We start from the raw sequence: 13,666 nt of genomic DNA, 5'->3' as shown, positions 1-13,666 counted from the left end.
TGTCGTTTCTCTTTGCTTATTTGAGCTGTTCTTGCCATAATATGGACTTGGTCTTTTATCAAGTAGGGCTATCTTCTGTATACCACCCCCTTGTCACAACACAACTGATTGGCTCAAATGCATTAAGGAAAGAAATTCCACAAATGAACTTTTAACAAGGCACACCTGTTAATTGCATTCTAGGTGACTACCTCATCAAATCAAATCAAAAAAATGTGTCACATGTGCCGAATACAACAGCCGTAGGTAGACCTTACAGTGAAATGCTTACTTACGAGCTCCTAACCAACAATGCAGTTAAATATATATTTTTTTAAACGAATAAGAATAAGAAATAAAAGTAACAACTAATTAATGAGCAGCAGTAAAATAACAAGAGCGAGACTATATACAGGGGGGTACCGGTACAGAGTCAATGTGCGGGGGCACCGATTAGTCGAGGTGCCTCTGCACACTAATTAAGGTCATATGTATATGTAGGTAGAGTTATTAAAGTGACTATGCATAGATGATAACAACAGAGAGTAGCAGCGGTGTAAAAGGGGGGCAATGCAAATAGTCTGGGTAGCCATTTGATTAGATGTTCAGCAGTCTTATGGCTTGGGGGTAGAAGCTGTTTAGAAGCCTCTTGGACCTAGACTTGGCGCTCCGTTACCGCTTGCCGTGTGGTAGCAGAGAGAACAATCTATAACTAGGGTGGCTGGAGTCTTCGACAATTTTTAGGGCCTTCCTCTGACACCGCCTGGAATAGAGGTCCTGGATGGCAGGAAGCTTTGCCCCAGTGATGTACTGTGCCGTTTGCACTACCCTCTGTAGTGCCTTGCAGTCAGAGGCCGAGCAGTTGCCATACCAGGCAGTGATGCAACCAGTCAGGATGCTCTTGATGGTGCAGCTGTAGAACCTTTTGAGGATCTGAGGACCCATGCCAAATCTTTTCAGTCTCCTGAGGGAGAATAGGTTTTGTCGTGCCCTCTTCACGACTGTCTTGGTGTGCTTGAACCATGTTAGTTTGTTGGTGATGTGGACACCAAGGAACTTGAAGCTCTCAACCTGCTCCACTACAGCCCCGTTGATGAGAATGGGGGCGTGCTCTGTCCTCTTTTTCCTGTAGTCCACAATCATCTCCGTTGTCTTGATCATGTTGAGGGAGAGGTTGTTGTCCTGGCATCACACGGCCAGGGCTCTGACCTCCTCCCTATAGGCTGTCTCGTCGTTGTCGATGACTGTTGTGTCATCGGCAAACTTAATGATGCTGGTTGAGAGAATGCCAAGCGTGTGCAAAGCTGTCATCAAGGCAAAAGGTGGCTACTTTAAAAAATCTCAAATATAAAATATATTTTGATTTGTTTAACACTTTTTTGGTTACTACATGATTCCATACAGTATGTGTTATTTCATAGTTTTGATGTCTTCACTATTATTCCACAATGTAGGAAATAGTCCAAATTAAGAAAAACCCTGAAATGAGGAGGTGTGTCCAAACTTTTGACTGGTACTGTACATTGTCTGCTCATGTAGACCTCAAGTGCCATTCAAATGCAATGCTGTTAAGTGGATGGTGGGGCTCTTGAGCCACAATAGCTCTGGTCCAGGGAATCGTTCGGTCAAACGACTGCGAGAGCACACCCGAACGACACCCCAGACCAGAGCTAGAGCCACAATTGACTCAGAGCGAATAGGAAAGGTGCTAAAACAAAGACTTATCAGCAGATACACTTCCAGTCAAGTGTAGCAGCAGCAAGGAAGGTACTTTAGGCTACTTGAGGAGCTTGTCATTGAAACTGGATTCCAAGTTTCTTTTTTTACTCTGAAAACCGCAATCGGCTAATGAATCTCTAGGCAACTGTCCACTCACTATTATTGTACATTTAATGTATAGTATTTAACCACTGTAAACGGTATCCATTCAGCTTTGCTCATGTGGCCCACTTTTTCTTTAAGTGTTTAGCTTAGTTATATTTAAAAAATGGCAGAACAAGCAAAAAGTACACAATGCAAAAACAGTTTTTTAAATGTACAGATTGTTCCATTGTTATTTACTTCTTAATCCACTCATTACCATAAGGTTACTATTGTACATATTGTGGTGGTAGTGTGATATTTGGGGATGCTTTGCTGCCTCAGGACCTGGATGACTTGCCTTAATAGAAGGAACCATGAATTCTGCTCTGTATCAGATAATTCTACAGTAGAATGTCAGATCATCCGTCTGTGAGCTGGAGCTGAAGCGCAGCTGGGTCACACAGCAAGAGAATGATCCAAAACACACAATCAAGTCTACATGAAAATGGCAACAACAAAAAAAACATGTTTTGGAATGGCCTAGTCAATGTCCAGCCCGAATCCCAATTAAGATGTTGTGGCAGGACTTGAAATGAGCAGTTCATGCCTGAAACCCCACAAATGTTGCTGAGTTAAAGCAGTTACGCATGGAAGAGTGGGCCAAAATTCCTTCACAGCAACATGAGAGACTGATCAACAACTACAGGAGTCATTGCAGCTAAAGGTGGCACAAGGAATTATTGAGCGTAAGGAGCAGTTACTTTTTCAGTCAGAGGCAATGGGGGTTGCATTACTTTGATAATGAAATAAATAATTGTTGTGTTATTTGTTCACTCAGGTTTCCTTTATCTAATATTAGGTTTTGATTGAAGATCTGATAACATTCAATATCAAATATGTGCAAAAGTAGAGAAAATTAGAAAGGGGGCAAATACTTTTTCACAGCACTGTACATTGTGATTCTTTTAGTAGGCCGATCACGGTTCTATATGAATTGCATTTCGGTACTGCAGTTTTATTGCGATCTGATGTTACAAACATACTGTTCATGTTTGCTGCAGAGAGACGAGAGAGCATGAGAAAATGAGTTTTAATCGGTCATGGAAATAAAAGTGATGGAAACATATTGGCTCACCATTTAAAAAGAAGATGTAGATCAAGCTATAAAAGGAAAAACACTCGAGTTTTGGCAAAGGTACAGCTGATTAGCGAAAAATTATATTGCGATATAGTCCAAAAATAATATTGCGATATAGGCTATCATAAAAAAGAATATCCCGATACTGTATTTATTTATTCTCCCCATCACTAATCGGCCATATGGCCTATTCACACTAAATATACATTTTTTACAGACAGAAAGTATCAGAGAGAAAGGATTAGGCTTACAAGTAAAAACAGCCCTTCGTGCAAAAACATGTTATTGGAAATTAAATTCCTACTATTTAATCAAATCTACATTGAAGATTACAAGTCTGTAGCCTAAGCTTATAATGGACGTTTACATTATACTTGTTTCTCTCCCTGGTCAAGGTCGCATGTGAAATACTTTGCCTTATCTTGACAGAGGCCTTGCATTACAATTATGTCTAGTTTAAATCTCAGCCGTCGCTTCAAGTCCCCTACAGCAGCTGTATCAATGGAAGGCAAATTGCTTTGTAAGGGGAAACAGTTAGGCTTAGTGGAATCAGCCAGCAGCAAGCCTTGAATTTTCCAGGAAAAGCCTACCTGTAGTGCACTAAATCTGTTCTCAATGTCGACTCTATTCTTATGATTACAGTACATGTACAAATACACTCAGTGGACAGTTTATTAGGTACACCACCCGTTTATGAAAATGGTTCACTCCACGTGACCGTGGCCTGCTATATAAAGCAGACAGGCATTCGAAGCATTCAGTTACTGTTTGATTTTGAGCAACTTCTTACCTTTATTTAACTAGGCAAGTCAGATAAGAACAAATTCTTATTTTCAATGACAGCCTAACTGCCTTGTTCAGGGGCAGAACGACAGATTTTTACCTTGTCAGCTCGGGGATTCGATCTTGCAACCTTTCGGTTACTAGCCCAACGCTCTAACCACTAGGCTACCTGCCGCCCTACCTGAGCATGGTATGATCGTCGGTGCCAGAAATGGCCAGCCTCCTGGGATTTTCACGCACAACAATGTCTATGGGTTACCAAGAATGGTGCGACAAACAAATAACTTCCAGTCAGTGGCAGTCCTGTGGGCTGATGGCAGAGTCAGGATTTGGTACAGGCTGGTGGCGGTGGTGTAATGGTGTGGGGAATGTTATCCGAATTGAGCAACGTTTGAATGCCACAACTTGCCCCGAATAATTCAGGATGTTCTGGAGGCAAAGGGGGGTCCGACCGGGTACTAGATGGGTGTACCTAATAAACTGTAGACTGAGTGTATATTCCATTATTCCACAAATCCACTCAAATTGGGCTATTTATTAGCCAATGTAACAACATGTTAGTAGGGTTTTTACAGTGTTACTACACAGTCAATTGTGACCCTAAACAGAATAAAGCTGTAATGAGTGCAACACATAGCCTAAAAAAAACTGTTGTTAGCTGAGCATGAAGAGGTCAATGCTTTCATGTAGTCAAATCCCTCCCAAGGAGTTAGCCAGGCCATTGCAGCTACCCAGCTACCCTCTAGATGGCTAATGTTCCCATGTTTCCATGGTAACGGTGTCTTTAAAAACGACTACATGAAACTTTTAAACAAAGTTGCCACTTGTTGTAGCAAGGTGCTTTAGCAAACTTGAGTGTCATGGAATACACGCACCAGAAACAGGGTACACTTTGTGACTTGTCAGATGAATGTCAGGAAGCTAGGTTAGCTATGTGCTGCAAAATAGCTAGCTAGCGCTCTGTTTGGCTAGCTACCTACTTGGCTGAACACAAAGCATTAGTGCACTGTTCTCTGATTGGTTAAATAAATCTGTCTCGCTTGAGACTAAAGATTTGACATGTTGAATCTTGGAAACTCCAGCCGACGACATGAGACGTTCTAAAACTAGGCCGTTCAGATCATACAAACTTTGTCCTAAAACCTTTAAAACCGTTGTGTCGTGTCTCTTCTTATGTATCTGAACTAAGCATAAGGGGCTAAAGCAAAAGAATGATGCTGAGACTCAAGATTTTTTACTTTAAAATGTAGCTTATGTCAAACAAAAATCAATGATTGCAAAGTTAAACAAACAATACGACTCCGCAAAAGGACGACTTTTAACAATTTCCACTTGAAGATTTTACAAAAACACATTTACTTTAAGAACAGTGCAGATGTAAAGTTTGGTAACAGAATGAAGGTTTGTGCTGTTTGTGCCGTCATTCTGTTACCAAACTTTACATCCGCACTGTTCTTAAAGTAAATGTATTTCTGTAAAATCTTCAGTGGAAATTGTTAAAAGTCGTCCTTGTGCATAGAGTTGTATGGTTTATTGAACTTTGCAATCATTGGTTTTTGTTTGAAATATATTTTAAAGTGTAAAATCTGAGTCCAGCATCATTCTGTTACCGTGGCTATTTAAAACACCTTGTATAGGACGGCAGGTAGCCTAACGGTTAAGAGAATTGGGCCAGTAACCAAAAGGTCGCTGGTTTGAATCCCTGAGCCGACTAGGTGAAAAATCTGTCGATGTGCCCTTGAGCAAGCCACTTAACCCTAGTTGCTCTGGACAAGAACGTCTGCTAAATTACTCAAAAGTAAATGTACATATATAAGCCACCGCAATATAGCATTGCTGTTTTTAAAGGGATATTTTCTGAAAAAAATGTAATTCAATCAAATCAAAGTTTATTTGTCACGTGCGCCGAATACAACAGGTATAGATAGACCTTACAGTGAAATGCTTACTTACAGGCTCTAGCCAATAGTGCAAAAGAGGTATTACGTGAACAATAGGTAAGTAAAGAAATAAAAACAACAGTAAAAAACAGTAGCGAGGCTACGTACAGACACCGGTTAGTCAGGCTGATTGAGGTAGTATGTACATGTAGATATGGTTAAAGTGACTATGCATATATGATGAACAGAGAGTAGCAGTAGCGTAAAGAGAGGTTGGCGGGTGATGGGTGGCGGGACACAATGCAGATAGCCCGGTTAGCCAATGTGCGGGAGCACTGGTTGGTCGGGCCAATTGAGGTAGTATGTACATATGTACTTGAATGTATAGTTAAAGTGACTGTGCATATATGATAAACAGAGAGTAGCAGCAGCATAAAATATGGGCTGGGGGGGCACACAATGCAAATAGTCCGGGTAACCATTTGGTTACCTGTTCAAGAGTCTTATGGCTCGGGGGTAAAGACTGTTGAGAAGCCTTTTTGTCCTAGACTTGGCACTCCGGTACCGCTTGCTATGCGGTAGCAGAGAGAACAGTCTATGACTGGGGTGGCTGGAGTCTTTGACAATTTCTAGGGCCTTCCTCTGACACCGCCTGGTGTAGAGGTCCTGGATGGCAGGCAGCTTAGCCCCAGTGATGTACTGGGCCGTACGCACTACCCTCTATAGCGCCTTGTGTTCGGAGGCCGAGCAATTGCCGTACCAGGCAGTGATGCAACCAGTCAGGATGCTCTCGATGGTGCAGCTGTAGAAAACATCTGTTTTATCAAAGAAGTAGCCTGTTTTACATAAGCCCTACTTACACTGATTGGAATGATTTTGCGCGTTGGTGAAGAAAAAAAATGGTCAGTGATAGCATCCAATCCGTGAAACCGTCATCCTCCTACTGACTGCTCCTCTGCTTGTTGCAGTTTAACACATGCTTATCCATCAGTGAACGATGCATGGTGGTATTGGATCAATCATTGAGGGGCCCAATACAGTTTTTCAATCATTAGCCTTGCAGGCTGAAGTGACACACTCATCTGAGTCACACGCTCACTCGGGCAATTCATGGCGCCGCCGGCCAGTGGGCATTACTGACAATCAGCGGGGCTTAAATAGCAGTAAATAACGCTGTGCTGGTGATTAAAACGCTAAACTCGCCCAAGGCTCCATTCTAGCTGGTACTCCATCATTCTCACATCCATCCCTCTTCAGTGAGCGACTGATCACTCCTGGTGCAACCAGACCCACTGTGTCCACTGTGTTATTTTAGCCTGTGTTTAAGGGATTCAGCAAGTAGCATTAACTAATAGGATACGTTTAGAGTATGACTCATTAGTCCATCAATGACCTTTACAGGGGAAAATAAATACAGGTAATGAGCGTGTCAGGAAAAGCTAACCGACAACTAACTGTTTCAGTGAACTCAATGATACAGTATCCTTCCTATAGTGTCGTAAAGTGGTTACATTTGGTTCCTCTAGCCTACTTTTTTAGGCTTGTTAGTTGAAAAGGAGGCCAGGCAGGCGTTCAAGCCTGGCATTCCTTGGTGTTGTTCACAGATCATGAAAAGCAGCCAGGTTATCCTAAAAGCAGACAGGATTAGGAAGAAGCCTTCAATCCCCTGGTAGGCCTAGGCAGTGTGACGTCAACCCTGGCTGTGTCTCAAATGGCACTCTATTCCATAGTGCACTACTTTTGACCAGGGCCCATAAAGTTCTGGTCAAAAGTAGTGCATTATATAGGGAATAGGGTGCCATTTGGGACGCACAACCTTACGAAAAAAGATTGCCGTCAGAGTGCAGTATAACTGCAGTACACTGTAGTATAACTGTAGTTAGAATGCAGTAGAACTGCAGTAGGGTGCAATTACTGAGTCCAACATAACACAGTCGACTGCAGTTACTGCACTTTTACTGCAGTTTCAGAACTATTATCTTTTTTTGTAAGGGCACCCCTCTGGCCAGAGGTCTGCTCCCTGCCCCCCGCTCCGCCGAAACATGCAGCAATTACACCCCAACGAGAACACTGTGACATGTATTAGTGACTCCCACGTAAAAAACAATTGCTCCATTAGGTAGCCTAATAACAGTCTAAATGGCTTGGGCCAGCACCGTCAGCAAACAGAGTAACAGACCATAGCTCAAGGCATAATACATTGGAAAACGCAGAAACACAGAGTAAAACAGGTTTAGTTACAGTTTTTCCCTCTTAAATCAAACCGTTCCTTCTGACAGGTACGGTGCAGGAGCTCTGAAGTCACATGGCACTGCATAACCTTCTTAGTAGGTCTGTGTTGGGCTTATTGTGTTGCATGCGGCCAGGTCCCACAACAGAGCCACCTAGCCACCTTTTAGTGGAGTATTAGGTCTGACTACAACAATGTCTGACCCACATCTGACCTCACAAAACCAGGGTTTACACCCCTGAGCCCTTCACTGATCTACCCCCCAGAATCTCTGAACACGCTATGTTGTGTTATGCTTAGAATGTAATGCCATGTTTTAGGATGCTGAAACATTCCAAATGTGTAGTATAGTAAGCAATGTATGTATTAGCTTAAAGTACAGAACATGGAAGATTAGATTAATTGAGCAGAATTAGCCTAAATCAACTAGCTAGCTTACTAATTTTGTCAAGACAGCTAACTGTTCAAATGGTTCTTTAGTATACACAGTTGGCTAACACATCACATTTACAGAAGCCGCGTAGGTACAATTAAACCTAGCCTTGGCATATACAGGCTGATAAACAAACATTCTCACTGAACACTGAATGTCCCAATCAGAAAGGCATTTTCGAATTTGCAAGATAGGGCCGATGAGGCAAACAAACAGCTGTCCTACTTAAATGGCTGAGGTTTACATATCGAATCAACAAGGGAGTAAACTTGCTGAGTAGAGTTCAGTTTCCTTCATGTATAACTTCACCGCCCCCCACTAAAACAAAGGTAATTGACTTAACAGACTACTAGATAGATTCTTAGATTGTGTGATTTTCTGAATAATTTGCGTGACAGATTTTGTCAATTTGGTTTTCTACCCTCTCCCAACGATGCATTGATTAGTTGATGCGATCAATGAAAAAGCATGTCAAGTAACCAAAGAAAAATGTAAAAATAAAAATATATGAGATAAATTGCTGCAACGTCTATCTCATCATGATATTCCAATTTAGCTAGCTACTGTAGCTAAACACAAAAGATGGAACAGGCTTGATTTGAGTTGAGAGGATGACTGAGCTGAGTAGCTAGGTAACGGTCAGACCAACACAGCTGTCGTGCCAGCGCAAAGTAGGAATGGCGAAAGACAAATGGGAAACTTATCAGGGTTCGATAAGAAAGTACTTTGAATTTGTGAACATACCAAAACGATTGCGAATCTCTCCTCCAATTCACCTGGCTCCGGCATAGGCAGCTTCAGAGGCATGTTATGTCCCCTGAAATCAGTTTGTTGGTCCATACTCCCTGCGTTCCCCATGTTTCAGCTTGGTTTGGCTGGATCACAACTACAACTATCTAACGTTACACCTTCCTCCTCGACTTCAGAAATCACAGCAAGTCAAAAAAAACGAAACAAATGTACCCGCGCAAATGCCTCTTGTTCGCAAATATACCTGTTTTATCCCAGCCTCACCACTTTAACAGAAAACACACGTGAGGAAATCAGCACATCACGATGGTTCCAAAGAGCCGAGTCCTCGTGAAGCATTATAATGGAATGGGGGACTTGGTGAAAACTTGAATCGAAGCAACAAACGCGCAATATTTATAGGACCAAAGAAATCTATCCATATCTTGCACAATTCCTGCTCCACTCCCATTTAGTTGTAATGACGATGTGCATGATTCAGGTTTAGGAATCCCTGTCTGTGTAGCAAGCTAATCTCTGCAGTGCTGACCAACGAATACAGTAAAGAGTCTAGTCTACTCATACGTCACCGATACACAGCACACACACACAATCACATCTCTACACAATGAGCCCTTTCAGAGACAAGCCTTCTATTTGGCTTTGCCAAAAGCGTAGTTAAGGAGACGATGTTGTGTAGAGTTGCATGCTGGTAGATGCAGACCCGTTCATGGTGTATAACCTGTGTATAACCTGTGTATAACAACCTTATTAAAACCAATTTACCTCATCTAAAACACTAATTACAATTACACTAATCCAAGTCCAGTATTTAAGCCTCATAGCCCCAAATAATTAGGATAATTGGGAAATCTTCATTTACAGCCATAATAGATAGGCATGGGATAGAATATTCACTATACTGGAGGTTGAGAGAAAAAAGGCTAAACAATCTATTAGGCCTACTTCTACTCCTTATTAGAAGATATAAGATAATGTGTTGCTAACAGGGTGGAGTCCCATTGCTTTTGAGAGGATGACATCAGCTCAGGGAGAGTTTCCATGGAGAGCAGAGGTTCTCCAGATGCACAGTGGCATTATTGAACAACACAGCCTGATACAACAGAGCGTCAGTCATGTCATATTAGCGGTCAGCTGGCTACACACATCGCATCAGGGACACAATGCAGAGAGAGGCTGACCTCATACCATTAAATGCTCCAAATCGTATTGTTGGCGACTTACCCGTTCTGACATTCTCCTTCTCTGTTTGGTTTCTCGCCATTCAACCTTTATTATTGAGATAAGTGATTAAGCAGGATTTCTACTGGCTTGATTAAGTCAACCAAATTCACTGTCACTGAGTCAGTTGATGAAAGTGACATTTTAGGCTACAACATGGGCAAAGCATGAAAATACTTTTGTGAAAAAGTACACTATATATACAAAAGTATGTAGACAACCCTTAAAATGAGTGGATTCGGCTATTTCACAGCCACACCCGTTGCTGACAGGTGCATACAATCGAGCACACAGCCATGCAATCTCCATAGGCAAACATTGGCAGTAGAATGGCCTTACTGAAGAGCTCAGTGACTTTCAACATGCCACTGTCATAGGATGCCACCATTCCAACAAGTCAGTTCATCAAATTTCTGCCCTGCTAGAGCTGCCCTGGTCAACTGTAAGTGCTGTTACTGTGAAGTAGAAACGTCTAGGAGCAACAACAGCCCAGCCGCGAAGTGGTAGGCCACACAAGCTCACAGAACGGGACCGGCGAGTGCTAAAGCACATAGCACATAAAATCATCTGTCCTCGGTTGCAACACTCACTACCGAGTTCCATACTGCCTCTGTTAACATCGTCAGCACAAGAACTGCACACAAGCCTAAGATCACCATGCCAAGCGTCAACTGGAGTGGAGTAAAGCTCACTGCCATTGGAATCTGGAGCAGTGGAAACGCATTCTCTGGAGTGATTAATCACGCTTCACCATCTGGCAGTAGGATGGACAAATCTGGTTTTGGCAGATGCCAGGAGAACACTTACCTGCCACAATGCATAGTGCCAACTGTACAGTTTGATGGAGGAGGAATAATGGTCTGGGGCTGTTTTTCATGGTTCGGGCTAGGCCCCTTTGTTCCATTGAAGGGGAATCTTAACGCTACAACATACAATGACATTCTAGACGATTCTGTTCTTCCAATTTTGTGCAACAGTTTGGGGAAGGTCCTTTCCTTTTTCAGCATGACAATGCCCCCGTACACAAAACAAGGTCCATACAGAAATTGTTTGTCAAGATCGGTGTGGAAGAACTTGACTGGCCTGCACAGACCCTTGACCTTAACCCCATCAAAAACCTTTGGGATGAATTGGAACACCGACTGCGAGCCAGGCCTAATCGCTCAACATCAGTGCCCGACCTCACTAATGCTCTTTGTGGCTGAATGGAAGAAAGTCCCCGCAGAAATGTTCCAACATCTAGTGGAAAGCCTTCCCAGAAGAGTGCAGGCTGTTATAGCAGCAAAAGGGGGACCAACTCCATGCCCACGATTTTAGAATGAGATGTTCGACGAGCATACTTTTGGTCATGCAGTGTTAAATGTGTAAATGTGCAATATTTGAAGTTACAGATTTTTTCCCTTTGCAACTCATTGCAGGCATACAACAACAATTCTAATACCTGTTTCAAAACCAGTAAGCCTATCTCAATAACATTGTCATTACAATCATGCCCTTTATTTTACATAATATTATAACCTTCATCACATAGCTATAATAATTGGCCTTTCTTTTTAGGCCTTAGGGGCTCAACAACTCGCCTATTATTCTGTACACAAAACGCCACAAATGAACCAATGAACATACAGAACAGCAGTGCTCAGCAGAGCTATGCCTGTAAAAGACACAACAATGAACATACCAACACCAGTCAACAATAGCAGGGTCTCTCTCAGACGTCTGCCGTGGAGAGCAGCCAAGGCTGTGGAGTGAGTGGGATAGACACAGACACGATGCTGCAGCTGATGATGAGGCAGCGCACAGTAGATGGTGTGTGTGTGTGTGTGTGTGTGTGTGTGTGTGTGTGTGTGTGTGTGTGTGTGTGTGTGTGTGTGTGTGTGTGTGGATGGAGATGGGAATGAGAGACATTGATTTCCTGGTGGAGGGCGGGGGTGGTTGCAGACATGACAGGGCCTCAGCTGGCTGAGAAAGGCAGGGAGACAGGGTGTCGGTAGTCAAATCAAATCAAATTGTATTTGTCACATGCTCCGAATACAACTGTTGTAAGACCTTACAGTGCAATACTTACCCCTAAGCCCTTAACCAACAATGCAGTTTTAAGAAAATACATTTTAATAAAATAAGAGATAAGAATAACAAACAATTAAAGAGCAGCAGTAAATAACAATAGCGTGGCTATATACAGGGGGTACCGGTACAGAGTCAATGTGCAGGGGCACCGGTGTCGAGGTAATTGAGATAATATGTACATGTAGGTAGAGATTTTAAAGTGACTATGCACAGATAATAACAGAGAGTAGCAGCAGCGTAGAAGGGGGGGTGGGGGGCAATGTAAATAGTCTGGCTAGCCTTTTGATTAGTAGTCCTCTGGAACTGAAGAGAAGAGAGGCTAAATAGGCAAAAACATGTTTTTCTATGACAACTGCTAGGCTAAACACTATAGTATATGTTTTGTGTCACAATGAATAATGACCTAATAGACACCTCCAGAGAAGGCTCTTTTGGCCTAATCCACAAAGAAGAATGGGAGAATACGATGCTTCAGGGGGGAGACACCCCACAGCTGCTCAGTGCTGCGAGGCCTAGAGAAATCCCCACTAAGGCAATCCTAAGAGGGCCCAAAGTGCACCGCGAGGAAATGTAAAATGCCAAACAGATGCCCAAAATAAAGAGAGTACAATCAAATCTCTGTGCCAGGAATCTCCCAGGGACACCATTTCACAGATGTTGCTAAATTTGTCTACAAAGCTAAAGGAAGTAGTGTTCTTAAACGTCAGAGTGCTCATGAGAGAGGGAGAAGACGTGGCACAAAGAGAACATTGTGGTAGAGCCACGACAGAGCCAGAGTTTGCAACCCTCCCTAACCCCAAAGTTGTCTGTTGATCAGTGGGCAAGATTTTACACATCACCCACATAGGGACTCCACTCAGGTCATTCTATAAACCACAGGAGGCTGCTGTCGGGAGAACGGCTTATAATAAAGGCCGGAACGGAGCAAATGGAATGGCATCAAACACCTGGAAACCATGGAAACCATGTGTTTGATGTATTTGATACCATTCCACCTATTCCGCTCCAGTCAATACCACGAGCCCGTCCTCCCCAATTAAGGTGCCACCAACCTCCTGTGCTATAAACATAAATACAATTTGACATTTCGAAAGGCCCATTTTAGTTCAGAGTAAACAGTGGTATAGGAGGTTGGAAGTGATCATTTTCAGGCCAATTAAGCATTGTGGACAGAATATTGGGCTTGTTAAAGTTTCCAGCTGAATGAAGGCTTTACACATATCTTGTCTGAGTTGTAAATCCTAAACTGAGAACGTAATGTCAGATGCATCATAGAATGAAGAGGCCCTCTAGTGCATATAAAGTGTATTACAGGGGAAATAAAATAAAGATGCAAAACACAGCATTCACACTACTTTGGAGGAAATATTATATATTTA

General features: G+C 42.6%; 1 protein-coding gene across 2 annotated transcripts in view; it reads right to left on the bottom strand.

The window, feature by feature from the left end:
- Positions 1 to 9,104, bottom strand: part of fmnl2a (formin-like 2a) — a 76,082-nt gene extending 66,978 nt beyond the window's left edge. For both annotated transcript variants that reach the window (XM_039006722.1, XM_039006723.1), the window contains exon 1: positions 8,991 to 9,104. In XM_039006722.1, the coding sequence (XP_038862650.1) occupies positions 8,991 to 9,104 (114 nt within the window). The remainder of the gene's footprint in view (positions 1 to 8,990) is intronic.
- Positions 9,105 to 13,666: the final 4,562 nt, after the last annotated feature.

This window comes from Salvelinus namaycush, chromosome 13, assembly GCF_016432855.1.
Source record: "Salvelinus namaycush isolate Seneca chromosome 13, SaNama_1.0, whole genome shotgun sequence".
NCBI classification, from domain to species: Eukaryota; Metazoa; Chordata; class Actinopteri; order Salmoniformes; family Salmonidae; genus Salvelinus; species Salvelinus namaycush.
The sequence above is the reverse complement of the archived record's forward strand: the minus strand, read 5'-3'. Positions and strand labels throughout refer to the sequence as shown.